At 39.7% G+C, this 13,580-nt stretch overlaps 1 protein-coding gene across 2 annotated transcripts in view; it reads left to right on the forward strand.

Annotated features, from left to right (window-relative positions):
• Nucleotides 1–13,580, forward strand: part of SNX25 (sorting nexin 25) — a 117,619-nt gene that overhangs the window by 63,435 nt on the left and 40,604 nt on the right. For both annotated transcript variants that reach the window (XM_030816389.1, XM_030816390.1), the window contains exons 6-7: nt 805–986; nt 11,131–11,262. In XM_030816389.1, coding sequence (XP_030672249.1) covers nt 805–986; nt 11,131–11,262 — 314 coding nt within the window. The remainder of the gene's footprint in view (nt 1–804; nt 987–11,130; nt 11,263–13,580) is intronic.

Here is a 13,580-nt window from a genome sequence, read left to right on the forward strand (position 1 = left end):
GCTTAAAATCCATTAAAGCTTCTCAGTACTCTTGGGCTAGAGATCAAAGTCCTTTCTCTGGCCTGAAAGGCTGTGCACCTCGTGGCTCCTGCCAGCATCAGAGTTATTTTGGATCTTCTGGCTCCTTTTGCACCTGCTCTAATGGCCTTCTTTCAGTTCCTCGAAAGCTCTGTTCTCTTTCCTACCTGTTTCTCACTTTCACACTCACTTTTCTTTTCTGTCTGCCATACTCTACTCATTATTCACGTTTGTTTAAAATAATTTCCTCAAAGAAGCCGAGTTAGAATCTTTTGTTAAACAGTTCATTGGTATCTGCGTGTTTTCTTTATAGCCTGTGTTATAGGTGCTTGGATTCCTCTCTTTGGATTTCTTACTTGCTAGACTCTTAAAAGTCCATGAGGGCCAACAATTGGTCTTCAATCTCAAAAGCCTAGCTGGTGTCTTGACACGTAACTAGCACCCAGTACATGCTTATGAATGAGTATTTGTGCGTACACATTCATATAAAGATGTTAAAGAATACACACACAGATTTGTGAGTGCATTTGTACAGAGGTTTTTTTAAAAAAATGTTTTACCTTTGGGTAAGATTTGTCAGTGGTATATTTAGAAATTATATTTAGAAATGATTGGCATTTGTATTTGGGAGTATGTATATGTATTTATCATGGATTCTGTTCTGTTATTTTGTTTAGTATCCACTTGGTTCAGAATGCCCACAGCAGACACCGATCTGGTTCTGAATTGCTGTGTCCTTTCATGCCTTGTCCTCTGACCAAGTACTGTTCCTCACTCCTATTCAAGGTAAAGAAACTGCGGCAATGAAAGCTGATCTCCTGAGGGCCAGGAACATGAAGAGGTACATCAACCAACTGACTGTGGCAAAGAAGCAGTGTGAGAAGAGAATCCGAATCCTGGGAGGCCCTGCCTATGACCAGCAAGAGGATGGGGCCCTGGATGAAGGGGAAGGGCCTCCAAGCCAGAAGGTAGAACTTTATAGTTTCTGGTTTTGACCCTACCAAGTTTACTATAAATGCTGATAGAACTATGTTAAAGACTTTCAACTTTTTAGTTTTGAACTTAAACATGTGTGCCATAACTACACACTCACATATTTGCTTTATGAGTCAAGGAGCTATATTCCTTGGTGTCCTTGACTTGTGTGGGTCGTAATAGGTGAAGGGGTGACCTGCCCCTCCACACCTGTGGGTGTTTCTCATCCAGTGGGACTGGAGATTGAGAAAAGAAAGAGACACACAGTCAAAGTATAGAGAAAGAAAAGTGGGCCCAGGGGACCGGCGCTCAGCATACAGTGGACCTGTGCCAGCACTGGTCTCTGAGTTCCCTCAGTATTTATTGATCATTATCTCTACCATCTCGGAGAGGGGGATGTGGCAGGACAACAGGGTAATAGTGGGGAGAGGGTCAGCAGGAAAACATGTGAACAAACGTCTCTGTGTCATAAACAAGGCTAAGAAAAAGGTGCTGTGCTTTGATGTGCACATACATAAACATCTCAGTGCATTAAAGAGCAGCATTGCCACCAGCATGTCTCACCTCCAGCCCTAAGGCGGTTTTCTCCTATCTCAGTAGATGGAATATACAATGGAGTTTTACACCCAGACATTCCATTACCCAGGGAGGAGCAGGAGACAGATGCCTTCCTCTTATCTCAACTGCAAAGAGGCCCTCCTCTTTTACTAATCCTCCTCAGCACAGACCCTTTACGGGTGTCGGGCTGGGGGACGGTCAGGTCTTTCCCTTCCCACGATGCCGTGTTTCAGACTATCAGATGGGGAGAAACCTTGGACAATACCTGGCTTTCCTAGGTAGAGGTCCCTGTGGCCTTCCGCAGTGTTTTGTGTCCCTGGGTACTTGAGATTAGGGAGTGGTGATGACTTTTAACAAGCATGCTGCCTTCAAGCATTTGTTTAACAAAGCACATCCTGCATAGCCCTCAATCCATTAAACCTTGAGTCAACATAGCACGTGTCTCTGTGAGCACAGCGGTGGGGGTAGGGTTACAGATTAACAGCATCTCAAGGCAGAAGAATATTTCTTAGTACAGAACAAAATAGAGTCTCTTATGTCTACTTCTTTCTACATAGACACAGTAACAGTCTGATCTTTCTTTTCCCCACAGTAGGTATGATAGATAGGCATCGGGTGGGTGCGTGTGTGTGTGTGTGTGTGTGTGTGTGTGTGTGTGTGTGTGTGTGTGTATTTTTCCATCTTCCCTTTCTCCTCCCCAGAGGACCCAGAAGAGCATATTTATATTTACAAGAGTCCAATCAAGTTTCCCATTATCAATTGAATAGAAATAACCACCTATGAAGTAGGAGGCATCTTCTAAATTATTTTACTTAACTCTTGCCACAATATCATGAAATTTCTACTTGATATCTTCATTTTTCAGGTGATGAAATGGTGGGTTTAAGTATCTTGCCTAAAACTACATAGATAGGAAAACGTAGAACTAGATAAAAACCCAGATCTGGTTGGTTTGCAAATCTGAGTGCTTTCTCACTGAACCATAACATCTCTCTGACTGTTTTTGTACTGTAAAACTTCAGACTGTCTGTCAATACCAACCAGATCACGGAGCTTAGGAAAGTGTTTTAGCCCTACCTCGGTACCTGTCCTAACTGTCCTCTGAAGGACCAAACTTGTCTTCCAAGACCTGGAGCATACTAAGATAGAAGGAAGCAGCCACGTGACCCACTCAGGAGCTTAGCTGTGCCGTGGAAGGAACAGGACCTCAAAGCAGATGCCAGACTCCTCTCTGTAATGTGTCCTTTAGCTACAAAGAGGCCAACACTGGTATAATGTAACTCAAGCTACAGCCTCTAACCTCACTTGTTCTGATTTTCAGTCTCTTGATTCTTTCCTGTTTAGCTCTCAGTTCTACTTCAGCTACTCATCTGTGATGTTCCCCTGCCTCCCTATTCCAGTGAGAAGCCTTGACTTTCTTAGTTTCTGGCTAGTCTCCGTCAGAGCCTCTGCAGGAAGGGCCAGCCCCAGCATAGGCCAGGGTTCTGCAGCATCTTGCACAAGTGGTGCAAGTGCAGCTCCAAGGAACACTTGTTTTTATAATCCTCTAACCACAGGAAGTCTGTCGATGTTGCTATTAGCAAACTAAAATAAAATAAAATTTTTGAGATACTGGCTTTGTGTTCCAGATGGAAACATAGCATTTTGGTGAATCAGAGAGATGGTAGATTTGACAGGTTGAATATTGCCCCCTTCCTCCTCCTCATTAGCTTTTTGTTTTTGGCCTCTTAGATTAATTATCATAGATGAGGTCTTTGTCTTATGTCCCAGTCATTCATTCAACAGACATTTATTGAGGGCCCACAATATCTCAGTTATAGTGCTAGGTACTAGGATTAAAAATAAATAAGATAGAATCCCTGCTCTCAAAGAGTCCCATATAATTATAAAATAAAAAGGTAAGTGATCCAGTAGAGATACGAGATAAATACCTAGGAGAAGTACATAATGGCGTGCTACCTAGTCAAAAGATGACATGCGTTTAGATGTTGTGGTACAGGAAGATCTCAAGAAAGATAATGGAAACTCATTTTGGGAGAATTAAATGTGATTTCAGTACAGTTTGTCTATCTGGCAGTGTCTACTAGAAGTAGACTTAAGCCAGAGTGCCAGATCATTTTTGATTTGTTCTTTTTTTTTTTTTGAGATGGAGTCTCACTCTGTTTCCCAGGCTGGAGTGCAGTGGCGTGATCTCGGCTCACTGCAACCTCCACCTCCCGGGTTCAGGCCATTCTCCTGCCTCAGCCTCCCAAGCAGCTGGGACTACAGGCGCCTGCCACCACGCCCGGCTAATTTTTTTTTTGTATTTTTAGTAGAGACGCGGTTTCACCGTGTTAGGCAGGATGGTCTCGATCTCCTGACCTCATGATCCGCCCGCCTCAGCCTTCCAATGTGCTGGGATTACAGGCGTGAGCCACTGCACCCGGCCTTGATTTATTCTTTTCAGATATTCAGGAAGAGACTCATTTCTGCTGCAATAATTCATGCTCAGAGTAAAACCACTTCCTCTAGTCTTCAGGATGGAAGGCTAAGATAAGACAGAATTCCAATAGTTATGGCCATTTGCTATTTGAAAGGTAAGACTTTGGTTAGTTTGGGGCCATTCTGATGTCTTCATGAGTGGGAAGAAAACTTTTGCTATGACCTAATCATATGTGATCCAGAAGAATTACCATTAACTTTATTTCAGAATTTAGACTTCCAAATCAGGTTAATCCTCTAATTAAAAGAAAGATTCAGAGTGAATTTTTTAAAAGGCAAGGCAGTTATATGTTGCTTACAAGAAACTAAACATAAAGGCACAGATAGGTTGGAAGTAAGAGGGAAAAAGACATGCGAATAGTAAGTATAAGATCTAGAGTAGCTACTGTGAATGTCAGACAAAATAGACTTCGGAACGGGGAGTAGAAACAGAGATGAAGAACCTTTCATTATGATAAAGGAGTCAGTTCATCAGGAAGATATAATAATCAAATGTTCTCAATCAATAAAGAGACCTTTAGAGTGTACATGAAGCAAAACCTGACAGAAATGAGAAAAAGTTTCACAAGTAGAGTTGGAAATGTTAACACTCCCCCTCAGTAATACCAGTAATAGGAAAATCTGGAAAATTCCCAAATATTTGGTAGCATATCTAAATAAGGCTTCCATCAAAGAAGAAATTATAAGGAAAATTAGGAACTATTTTCAATGGAGTAAATATGCAATATATCAATTATTTGTGGGATATATTATGATATAGCTATTGTGGGATATATTGTGCAGTTAAAGCAGCACTTAGAGGAATTATATACAGTTGGCCCTTGAACAATGTATGGCTTAGGAGTGCTGACCCTCCCCTGAGCAAAAATTCACATGTAACTGTGGAGTCTCCAGAAGCTTAACTGCCCATATCCTACTATTAACTGGAAGCCTTACCAATAATAGTTAACATAGATCTTGTATGTTATGTGTGTTATATACTGTACTGTTATAATAAAGTAGGCTATAAAGAACAACAAAAATGTTACTAAGAAAATCATAAGGAAGAGAAAATATTTTTACTACTCACTAAGTGGAAATGGATCATCACAAGGGTTTTCATCCGCATCATCTTCCCGTTGTCTAGGCAGAGCAGGAGGAAGAAGAGGGGTTAGTCTTGCTGTCTCAGGGGCGGCAGATGTGGAAGAAAACCCCGTACGAATGGGCCTGTGCAGCTCAAACTCATGTTGCTCAAGGGTCAGCTGTACTTCTTAATGTTTATAGCAGAGGAGCAGAAAGGTATGAAATCAGTGATCTAATCTTTTAAGAAGCTATAAATTGGCCCAGTGAGGGGGCTCATGCCGGTAATCCCAGCACTTTGGCAGGCAAAGACAGGAGGATCGCTTGAGGCCAGGAGTTAGAGACCAGCCTGGGAACATAACAAGACTCCCCTCTCTACAAAAAAAAAAAAAAAAAAAAAATTTAAAAGAAGCTGTAAATAAAAACTAAAATAACTAGAAGGAAGGAAAGAGAAAAGATACAAATTGCCAATATTAGGAGTGAAATAGGACATCACTAACAGATGCTACATACATTCAAAGGAGGCTAAGGGAATAATGTGGACAACTTCAAGCCAATAAATTTGACAATTTAAATGAAATAGACAAATTCCCTGGAAGACACAAATTACCAAAACTGATTCAAAAGAAATAGAGGCTGGACGCAGTGGCTCACGCCTGTAATCCCAACACTTTAGGAGGCAGAGGCAGGCAGATCACGAGGTCAAGAGATCGAGACCATCCTGGCCAACTTGATGACACCCCGTCTCTACTAAAAATACAAAAATTAGCTGGGCGTGGTGGTGGGTGCCTATAATCCCAGGTACTCGGGAGGCTGCAGCAGAAGAATCACTGGAACCCTGGAGGCGGAGGTTGCAGTGAGCCGAGATCACGCCACTGCACTCCAGCCTGGCGACAAAGTGAGACTCCGTCTCAAAAAAAAAAAAAAAAAAAAAAAAAAAGACAGAAATAGAAACTCTGAATAACCCACAATTTATTGAAGAATATAATAATAATTTAAACCCTTCCCACAAAACTCCAGACTCAGATCATTTCACTGGTGATTTCTTTTTTTTTTTGAAATGGAGTCTTCCTCTGTTGCCCACGCTGGAGTGCAGTGGTGCGATCTCAGCTCACTGCACCCTCCGCCTCCCAGATTCAAGCGGTTCTCCTCCCTCAGCCTCCCGAGTACCTGGAATTACAGGCGTGCACCACCACGCCCAGCTAATGTTTATATTTTTAGTAGAGACAGGGCTTCACCATGTTGGCCAGGCTGGTGTCAATCTCCTGACCTCGGGTGATCTGCCCTCCTCTGCCTTCCAAAGTGTGGGGATTACAGGCGTGAGCCACTGTGCCTGGCCTCACTGGTAAATTCTATAAAACATGTAAGGAAGAGATAATACCAATCTTAACCATACTCTTTCAAAAATCGGAGAAGGGAACATTTCAACTCATCCTAGGAGGAGACTGGCATAACTCTGATACCAAACCAGAGGAAAAAAAACTATAGAATGGTGTCTCTCATGACCCTGGACAGAAAAGTCCTTAACAAAAATACTGGTAAATCAGATCCAGCAATCTGTAACTCACAAAGATAACATCAGTATATGTCCTCCTGACGGTGGGTCCTTAGTATGGTCATTGTCTACTTCATTTCTTTGCAATGCTATTATTAAGGCTTGATGGAATATTAATTTTTTAAACAGCTTAATTAAGGTATGATGACATGCAATATACTGTTCATATTTAAAGTATACAATTTGATAAGTTTTGACATATGCATATATTCAATGAAACCATTGCCACAATCAAGATAATAAACATATCCATCACCCACAAAAGTTTTTTGTGTCCTTTGTAATTTCTCTTTGGACCCCAGTTGAGAATCACTGCTAATCCTTTTATCCATATTTATGTAACTAGAAAGTGACCTCTTAACTATTCTGATTTTTGGCACTTATCAGTGCCTTCTCTTTCTCCTGGTTCAGGCTCTTCCTGATTAGTTTTTGTTGTTGTTTTTCATGATTCAGAACAGTTATTATTAATAAGTCTCCAAACAACCTGGAAAGTAGGTGGTATTATTCACATTTTATGGGTGAAAAAACTGAGGCTCAGAGTGATAGAGTAACATAGAGCTCACAGAACTGGAAAGTAGCAGAGTCAGGATTCAAACCTACGTGTATCTACCTCCAAAGCCTGAACAACTTTAACCGCACGGTGTTGCCTTCCTATCTTGCTTTGTTTTGAAAACAAAAAGTCTGTGTTGCCTTATCTTTTTTGCAAGGTAGCACCCCCCACACCAGTGGCCCCAAAATGGAAAGATGGAAGGAAGAGTTAAAATAAGGGTTGAAGAGCAAATGGAACTAGGAGTACATGGAGTTTGGAAGTCAGTGGCAATAAATGGCAGATCTTTAAGGCCAATTTGCATATCAGTTTACTTATTTGACCCAAGGCCAATCCAAAATGAACACTGCCGAATGCAGCCCAGGACTGGACTTGAGTGTGAAAGGGTTTCCTGGCCTTTTCTGTTGATTGTGGAGTTGTTGGCCCATCTTCCCTAGCCAAATTGATATGGGTTCCTTTACACCTCTTTAGAGCATGTACAGTTAGGATTTTGTGCTTCAAAATGCTTCACTGGTAGAGTTTACATAAAGTCAAATGTTATAGTGTTCCACAGCTAGTAAACTAAATATTATTGGTCTGAAATATTTATAGAAATGAATTATTAATGGTCTGTAGCAAGGGATATCCATGTCCTTAGTTACTAGGAGCTGTTAGAAAATGCCTTCCCTGGCAGCCTATAGAATGGGAGAAAATTTTTGCAATCTACACATCTGACAAAGGTCTAATATCCAGAATCTACAAGGAACTGAAACAAATATACAAGAAAAAAACAACCCCATCAAAAAGTGGGCGAAGGATATGAACAGACATTTCTCAAAAGAAGACATTTATGTGGCCAACAAACATATGAAAAAAAAGCTCATCATCACTGGTCATTAGAGAAGTGCAAATCAAAACCACAATGAGCTACCATCTCACACCAGTTAGAATGGCGATTATTAAAAAGTCGTGAAACAACAGGTGCTGACAAGGCTGTGGAGAAGTAGGAACGCTTTTACACTGTTGATGGGAGTGTATATTAGTTCAACCATTGTGGAAGACAGTGTGGTGATTCCTCAAGGATCTAGAACCAGAAATACCATGTGACCCAGCAATACTATTACTGGGTTTATACCCAAAGGATTATAAACCATTCTGCTATAAAGACACATGCACATGTATGTTTATTACAGCACTATTTACAATAGCAAAGTCATGGAACCAACCCAAATGCCCATCAATGATAGACTGGAAGAAGAAAATGTGACACATATACACCGTGGAATACTATGCAGCTGTAAAAAAGAATGAGTTCGTGTCCTTTGCAGGGACATGGATGAAGCTAGAAAACGAAACACCACATGTTTTCACTCATAAGTGGTAGTAGAACAATGAGAACACATGGACACAGGGAGGGGAGCATCACACACCGGGGCCTGTCGGGGGGGTGAGGGTTAAGGGGAGGGAGAGCATTAGGGCAAATACCTAATGCATGTGGGGCTTAAAACCTAGATGACGGGTAGATAAATGCAGCACACCACCATGACATATGTATACCAGAAACTTCACATTCTGCACATGTATCCCACAGTTTAAAGTAAAATTTAAAAAAAGAAACCTACCGGAAAATCTGAATAGACTCTCTGCTGGAAGCATTATGAAAAGTAAATAAATGGATATACTGCATCATCCTCAGAAAAAATAAAAAAGAAAGAAAATGCCTGCCCCTTTCTGCCCACAAAACCGATTAAGCAGGGGCTCATTGTTGGTGTCAGAAGAGTTGAGTGTAATACATTGACGGTATGCACTTGATTTTAGAAATATCTTACTGGTGACGTTTCTGAAAATTTGCCAACTCTCGTAATATTAATTTTAAGAATTTCAAAATGTAAGTTTTTATTTAATTGCATTTGAATTCTACTAATTCCATGTAATGTTTTATTACTAATTCAGAACTAAGAGTATAGGCCTTAAATTCCTTCTAAATTAATTTGAGACATTTTTCCTAATTAATTGAGTCATGAATTATTATGAAGGTCATCTGCTTTATTTTATTACAGCAGTCCATACTCGATTGTTCCTTCTGTGTCTTCAGATAGGTTCTTTTTTCTTTTCCTGTGAGTATGCAAAATAGTAAACAAACAAGTAGATGGGCTGATTTTGGTGCATCTCTACAGAGGAATTTTATGGGCTTATTAAAAGGATGCTTACAGAAGATTTTTTAACAAATATGATTGATATTATAAACAAAAAGGCAGGGTATAACATTATTTGTAGATTCCTCCACTAGATAAAAATAAGATGGAAAACAAAAACGTGAAACTATTAGATCCCAGTGTCCTGGTCTTTTATGCATTTCTCTTCCATTTTTCCATTATTGGCACTTACTGTTTTTAGCATAGAATGTGCATCCCATAGGGCAGGGATTTTTATCTGTTTCATTCCTAGAACTGTACCTGATACCAAGTAAAAGCTGTGAAAGGAAGATAAAAACTTGACACCCTAATTCAGGATGCCAAATGAAAAAAATTAAGCTGAAAGCTGAGTCATGCAGGAAGCTGTCTTTCCTTTTGTTCCTAAGCAGAAGCTACAGATAGAAGGTTCAATATCTCCACAGGTAGCTACTCTGTGTTCACCTTATCTTCTGTAAGGTGCCGATTTACTGAGCGTCAGAGGACTACATAATTGACTGTTGCCCTGCCTGCTCCTTTTTGCTTGGAGCATGTGGATTACCATACTCTCCTCTTTTCCCCTCCAGCGCACTTTTCCCCTTTAAATATTGAAGCACTCAAAGTCGTCTTTGGAGAAAGGCACAGACCACAGACTGTTTCTGTGATTCCTTGTTTATTTCTTCCAGGCATGCCCTTAATCTTGGCAAAATAAACTTCTAAACTGATTGAGACCTGTCTCAGATACTTTCTGGTTTACAATGCCAAATAAATCTTTGTTCAGCGAGTGAATGGTTAATAGGAAATTGGTATTTTTTCAGTATGTGCATTTTAAATATTCAGTAAGCTTTATTCCATTTAAAATGTAGTAAGAGATACTTCAGTTTACCAGGAGTGCTATATTACATCGACTCTGACCTTAAAAAAATGCATGTTTTCAGCTCAGCATCACTGATCATTAGAGAAATGTAAATTAAGACCACGATGAGATACCATCTCACGCCAGTCAGAATGGCAATTATTAAAAAGTCAAGAAACAATAGATGCTGGCAAGGCTGTGGAGAAATAGGAACGCTTTTACACTGTTGGTGGGAATGTAAATTACTTCAACCATTGTGGAAGACAGTATGACGATTCCTTGAGGATCTAAAACCAGAAATTCCATTTGACCCAGCAATCCCATTACTGCATCTATACCCAAGGGCATATAAATCATTCTGCTATAAAGACACATGCACGTGTATGTTTACTGCAGCACTATTTACAATAGCAAAGTCATGGAAGCAGCCCAAATGCCCATCGGTGATAGACTAGATAAAGAAAACGTGGTACATATATACCACAGAACACTACGCAGCCATAAAAAGGAATGAGATCATGTCCTTTGCAGGGACATGGATGAAGCTAGAAGCCATCATCCTCAGCAAACTAACACAGGAACAGAAAACCAAACACCGCATGTTCTCACTCGTAAGTGGGAGCTGAACAATGAGAACACATGGACGCAGGGAGGGGAACAACACACACCAGGGCCTATTGGGGGTGGGGGCAAGGGGAGAGAACTTAGAGGACTGGTGAGTAGGTGCAGCAAACCACCACGGCACACATATACCTATGTAACAAACCTGTACATTACTTAAATAAACAGTAAATTACTACAATAAAATTTTACTTTATTCCTTTAAAAATGCATTTTTACCCTAAATGTAGAAATTAGTCCATTGGAAGTTAAAGCAAACTGATATTTAAAATTTGATTTTTAAAAACGTCTTCTTAAATTCTCTTAATAGATTCTTCAGTTTGAAGATATCTTGGCCAATACTTTCTACCGAGAGCACTTTGGAATGTACATGGAAAGGATGGACAAGAGAGCTCTGATTAGTTTTTGGGAATCTGTGGAACATTTAAAGAATGCTAACAAGGTAGTATATGTAGGCTGAAAGGAATATTAATCACCACCTGATGTAAACTTGGCATGTGAGGCAGCATGTCTGTTTTTTTCAAGATAAGTATACGTTAAAAGAATATTTTAAACCAGATATAATATTGACATTATGTTCTAGCCCATAATGGCAAATAAAATTACGTTATATTTTTACAGAAGATTCTTTTGAATGTGTAGTCAAGGGAAAAAAGGTTTTATAAATGTACCAAGAGATCGAATTTAGTTTTGGGTATTTTTTTTACACATTGTAAAAAGACATATACATATCCACACTGCTGTTATAATGAATTTGGTCCCCTCACCTACACTTCAGTCTCAGAATCTTGCCATTTATAATATCATAATGTGCATGTTTTATACTTTGCCTTTTATTTCATTTTTTTTTTTTTTTTGAGACGGAGTCTCACTCTTTTACCCAGGCTGGAGTGCAGTGGGGCGATCTTGGCTCACTGCAACCTCTGCCTCCCGGGTTCAAGCAATTCTCCTCCCTCACACTCTCGAGTAGCTGGGATTACAGGCGCGTGCTACCACACCCAGCTAATTTTTGTATTTTTAGTAGAGACGGGGTTTTACCTTGTTGGCCAGACTGGTCTCGAACTCCTGACGTCAGGTGATCTGTCTGCGTATGCCTTCCAAAGTACTGGGATTACAGTCATGAGCCACTGTGCCGAGCTTTTATTTCAATTTAAATATGAACAAAGGAAAATAAAATTATTTTTGGGTACACATACATCTTACAATGAAGATCCCAATAATCAGCATCGTGCTTTGCATTTGGCAATATATATTTAAGAATTATGTGTACACAGTCTTCATGTATACAGTCAGCCTTCCTTATCTGTGGGTTCTGTATCTGTAGATTCAGCCAACCATGGACTGAAAATATTTTGGGGGAAAAAAACTGCATCTGTACTGAACATGTACAGACCTTTTTCCTTGTCATTATTTCCTAAAAATACAAAATCAACCATTTACGGAGCATTTACATTGTATAAGTAATCTAGAGAGGATTTAAAATATATGAGAGAATGTACATAGTTATATGTAAAAACGCTGCACCATTTTATATGAGGAACTTGAATGTTCTCGGATTTTGGTATCTTCAGGAGATCTTAGAATCAATCTTCCATAGATCCCGAGGGGCAACTGTATATGTATGTATATGTCTGTAAACATACACAATAATATCTACAACATGTGACATATGTGTTCAGTATATACTATTGTGAGAGGTTTATTAAAATAAGTACCAAGAGGCTGGATGCAGTGGCTCACGCCTGTAATCCCAGCACTTTGGGAGGCCGAGGTAGATCACAAGGTCAGGAGTTCAAGACCAGCCTGGTCAACATGGTGAAACCCTGTCTCTACTAAAAATACAAAAATTAGCCAGGCATGGTGGTGTGGGCCTGTAATCCCAGCTACTTGGGAGGCTGAGGCAAGAGAATTGCTTGAACGTGGGAAGGCGGAGGTTGCAGTGAGCCAAGATCACGCCACTACACTCCAGCCTGGGCGACAGTAAGATTTGGGCTTGGGGAAGGCAGGGGGAAGCACCAAGAGCATGTTGTATATTAAATTACTCATTTGCATATGAATGTTGCCAGAATAGACTGCCAAATATATTGTAAGTCACAAACTATATTTGTTAAGGAACTAAATCCAGTCCTGTAGTATCTTTAAATCTTTCATTGTTAATTTACAAGCCCCAAATTACCTAATTTTATCCAATATTGTATTTGCTAACTCTATTACTCATTTTAATCACCAGTTTTGACTCCACATAACTTCTGGTTGTTCTCAAAGGAATATTGTAAATAGCAATCTAAAAAGGTTTTCCTAAACTATGGAAGAGAATTTGAAAAATTTCAATGGAATAAGAGCATCCAGCTTCCTTGAAATAGCCTTATTTTGATCTAGCAACATTGATTTGGATGTTAACATTCTGGGACGTGTGTTAAATTAGTTATGTTCATTAAGTTGTATGCCTTTGCTCTTTACTATTGTTGAAAACTGCGTAACATTTCTAGAGTTAATGCCATGCCTCTAGAGGAACTGTAAAGATTATGTTAACCCGAAGAGATGTTTTGCATTTCTGAAGTAGGCTGGTGATGACACAGGCTCATTGCAGAAGACAAAGCTGTCTAATATAAGCTTGACTAGGACATAATCATTCTGAAGTAGTCATTCTGAAGAGTGTTTTTCTTGTTTTCCTGAGTTATACAATTATTATATTGACTTCTTTCTGGGATGAGAAATGGCACTCTAGTTACTTATATTAGGTAAAAAGTTAAATTGACA

Source organism: Nomascus leucogenys, chromosome 7b (genome assembly GCF_006542625.1).
Source record: "Nomascus leucogenys isolate Asia chromosome 7b, Asia_NLE_v1, whole genome shotgun sequence".
Taxonomy (NCBI): Eukaryota; Metazoa; Chordata; class Mammalia; order Primates; family Hylobatidae; genus Nomascus; species Nomascus leucogenys.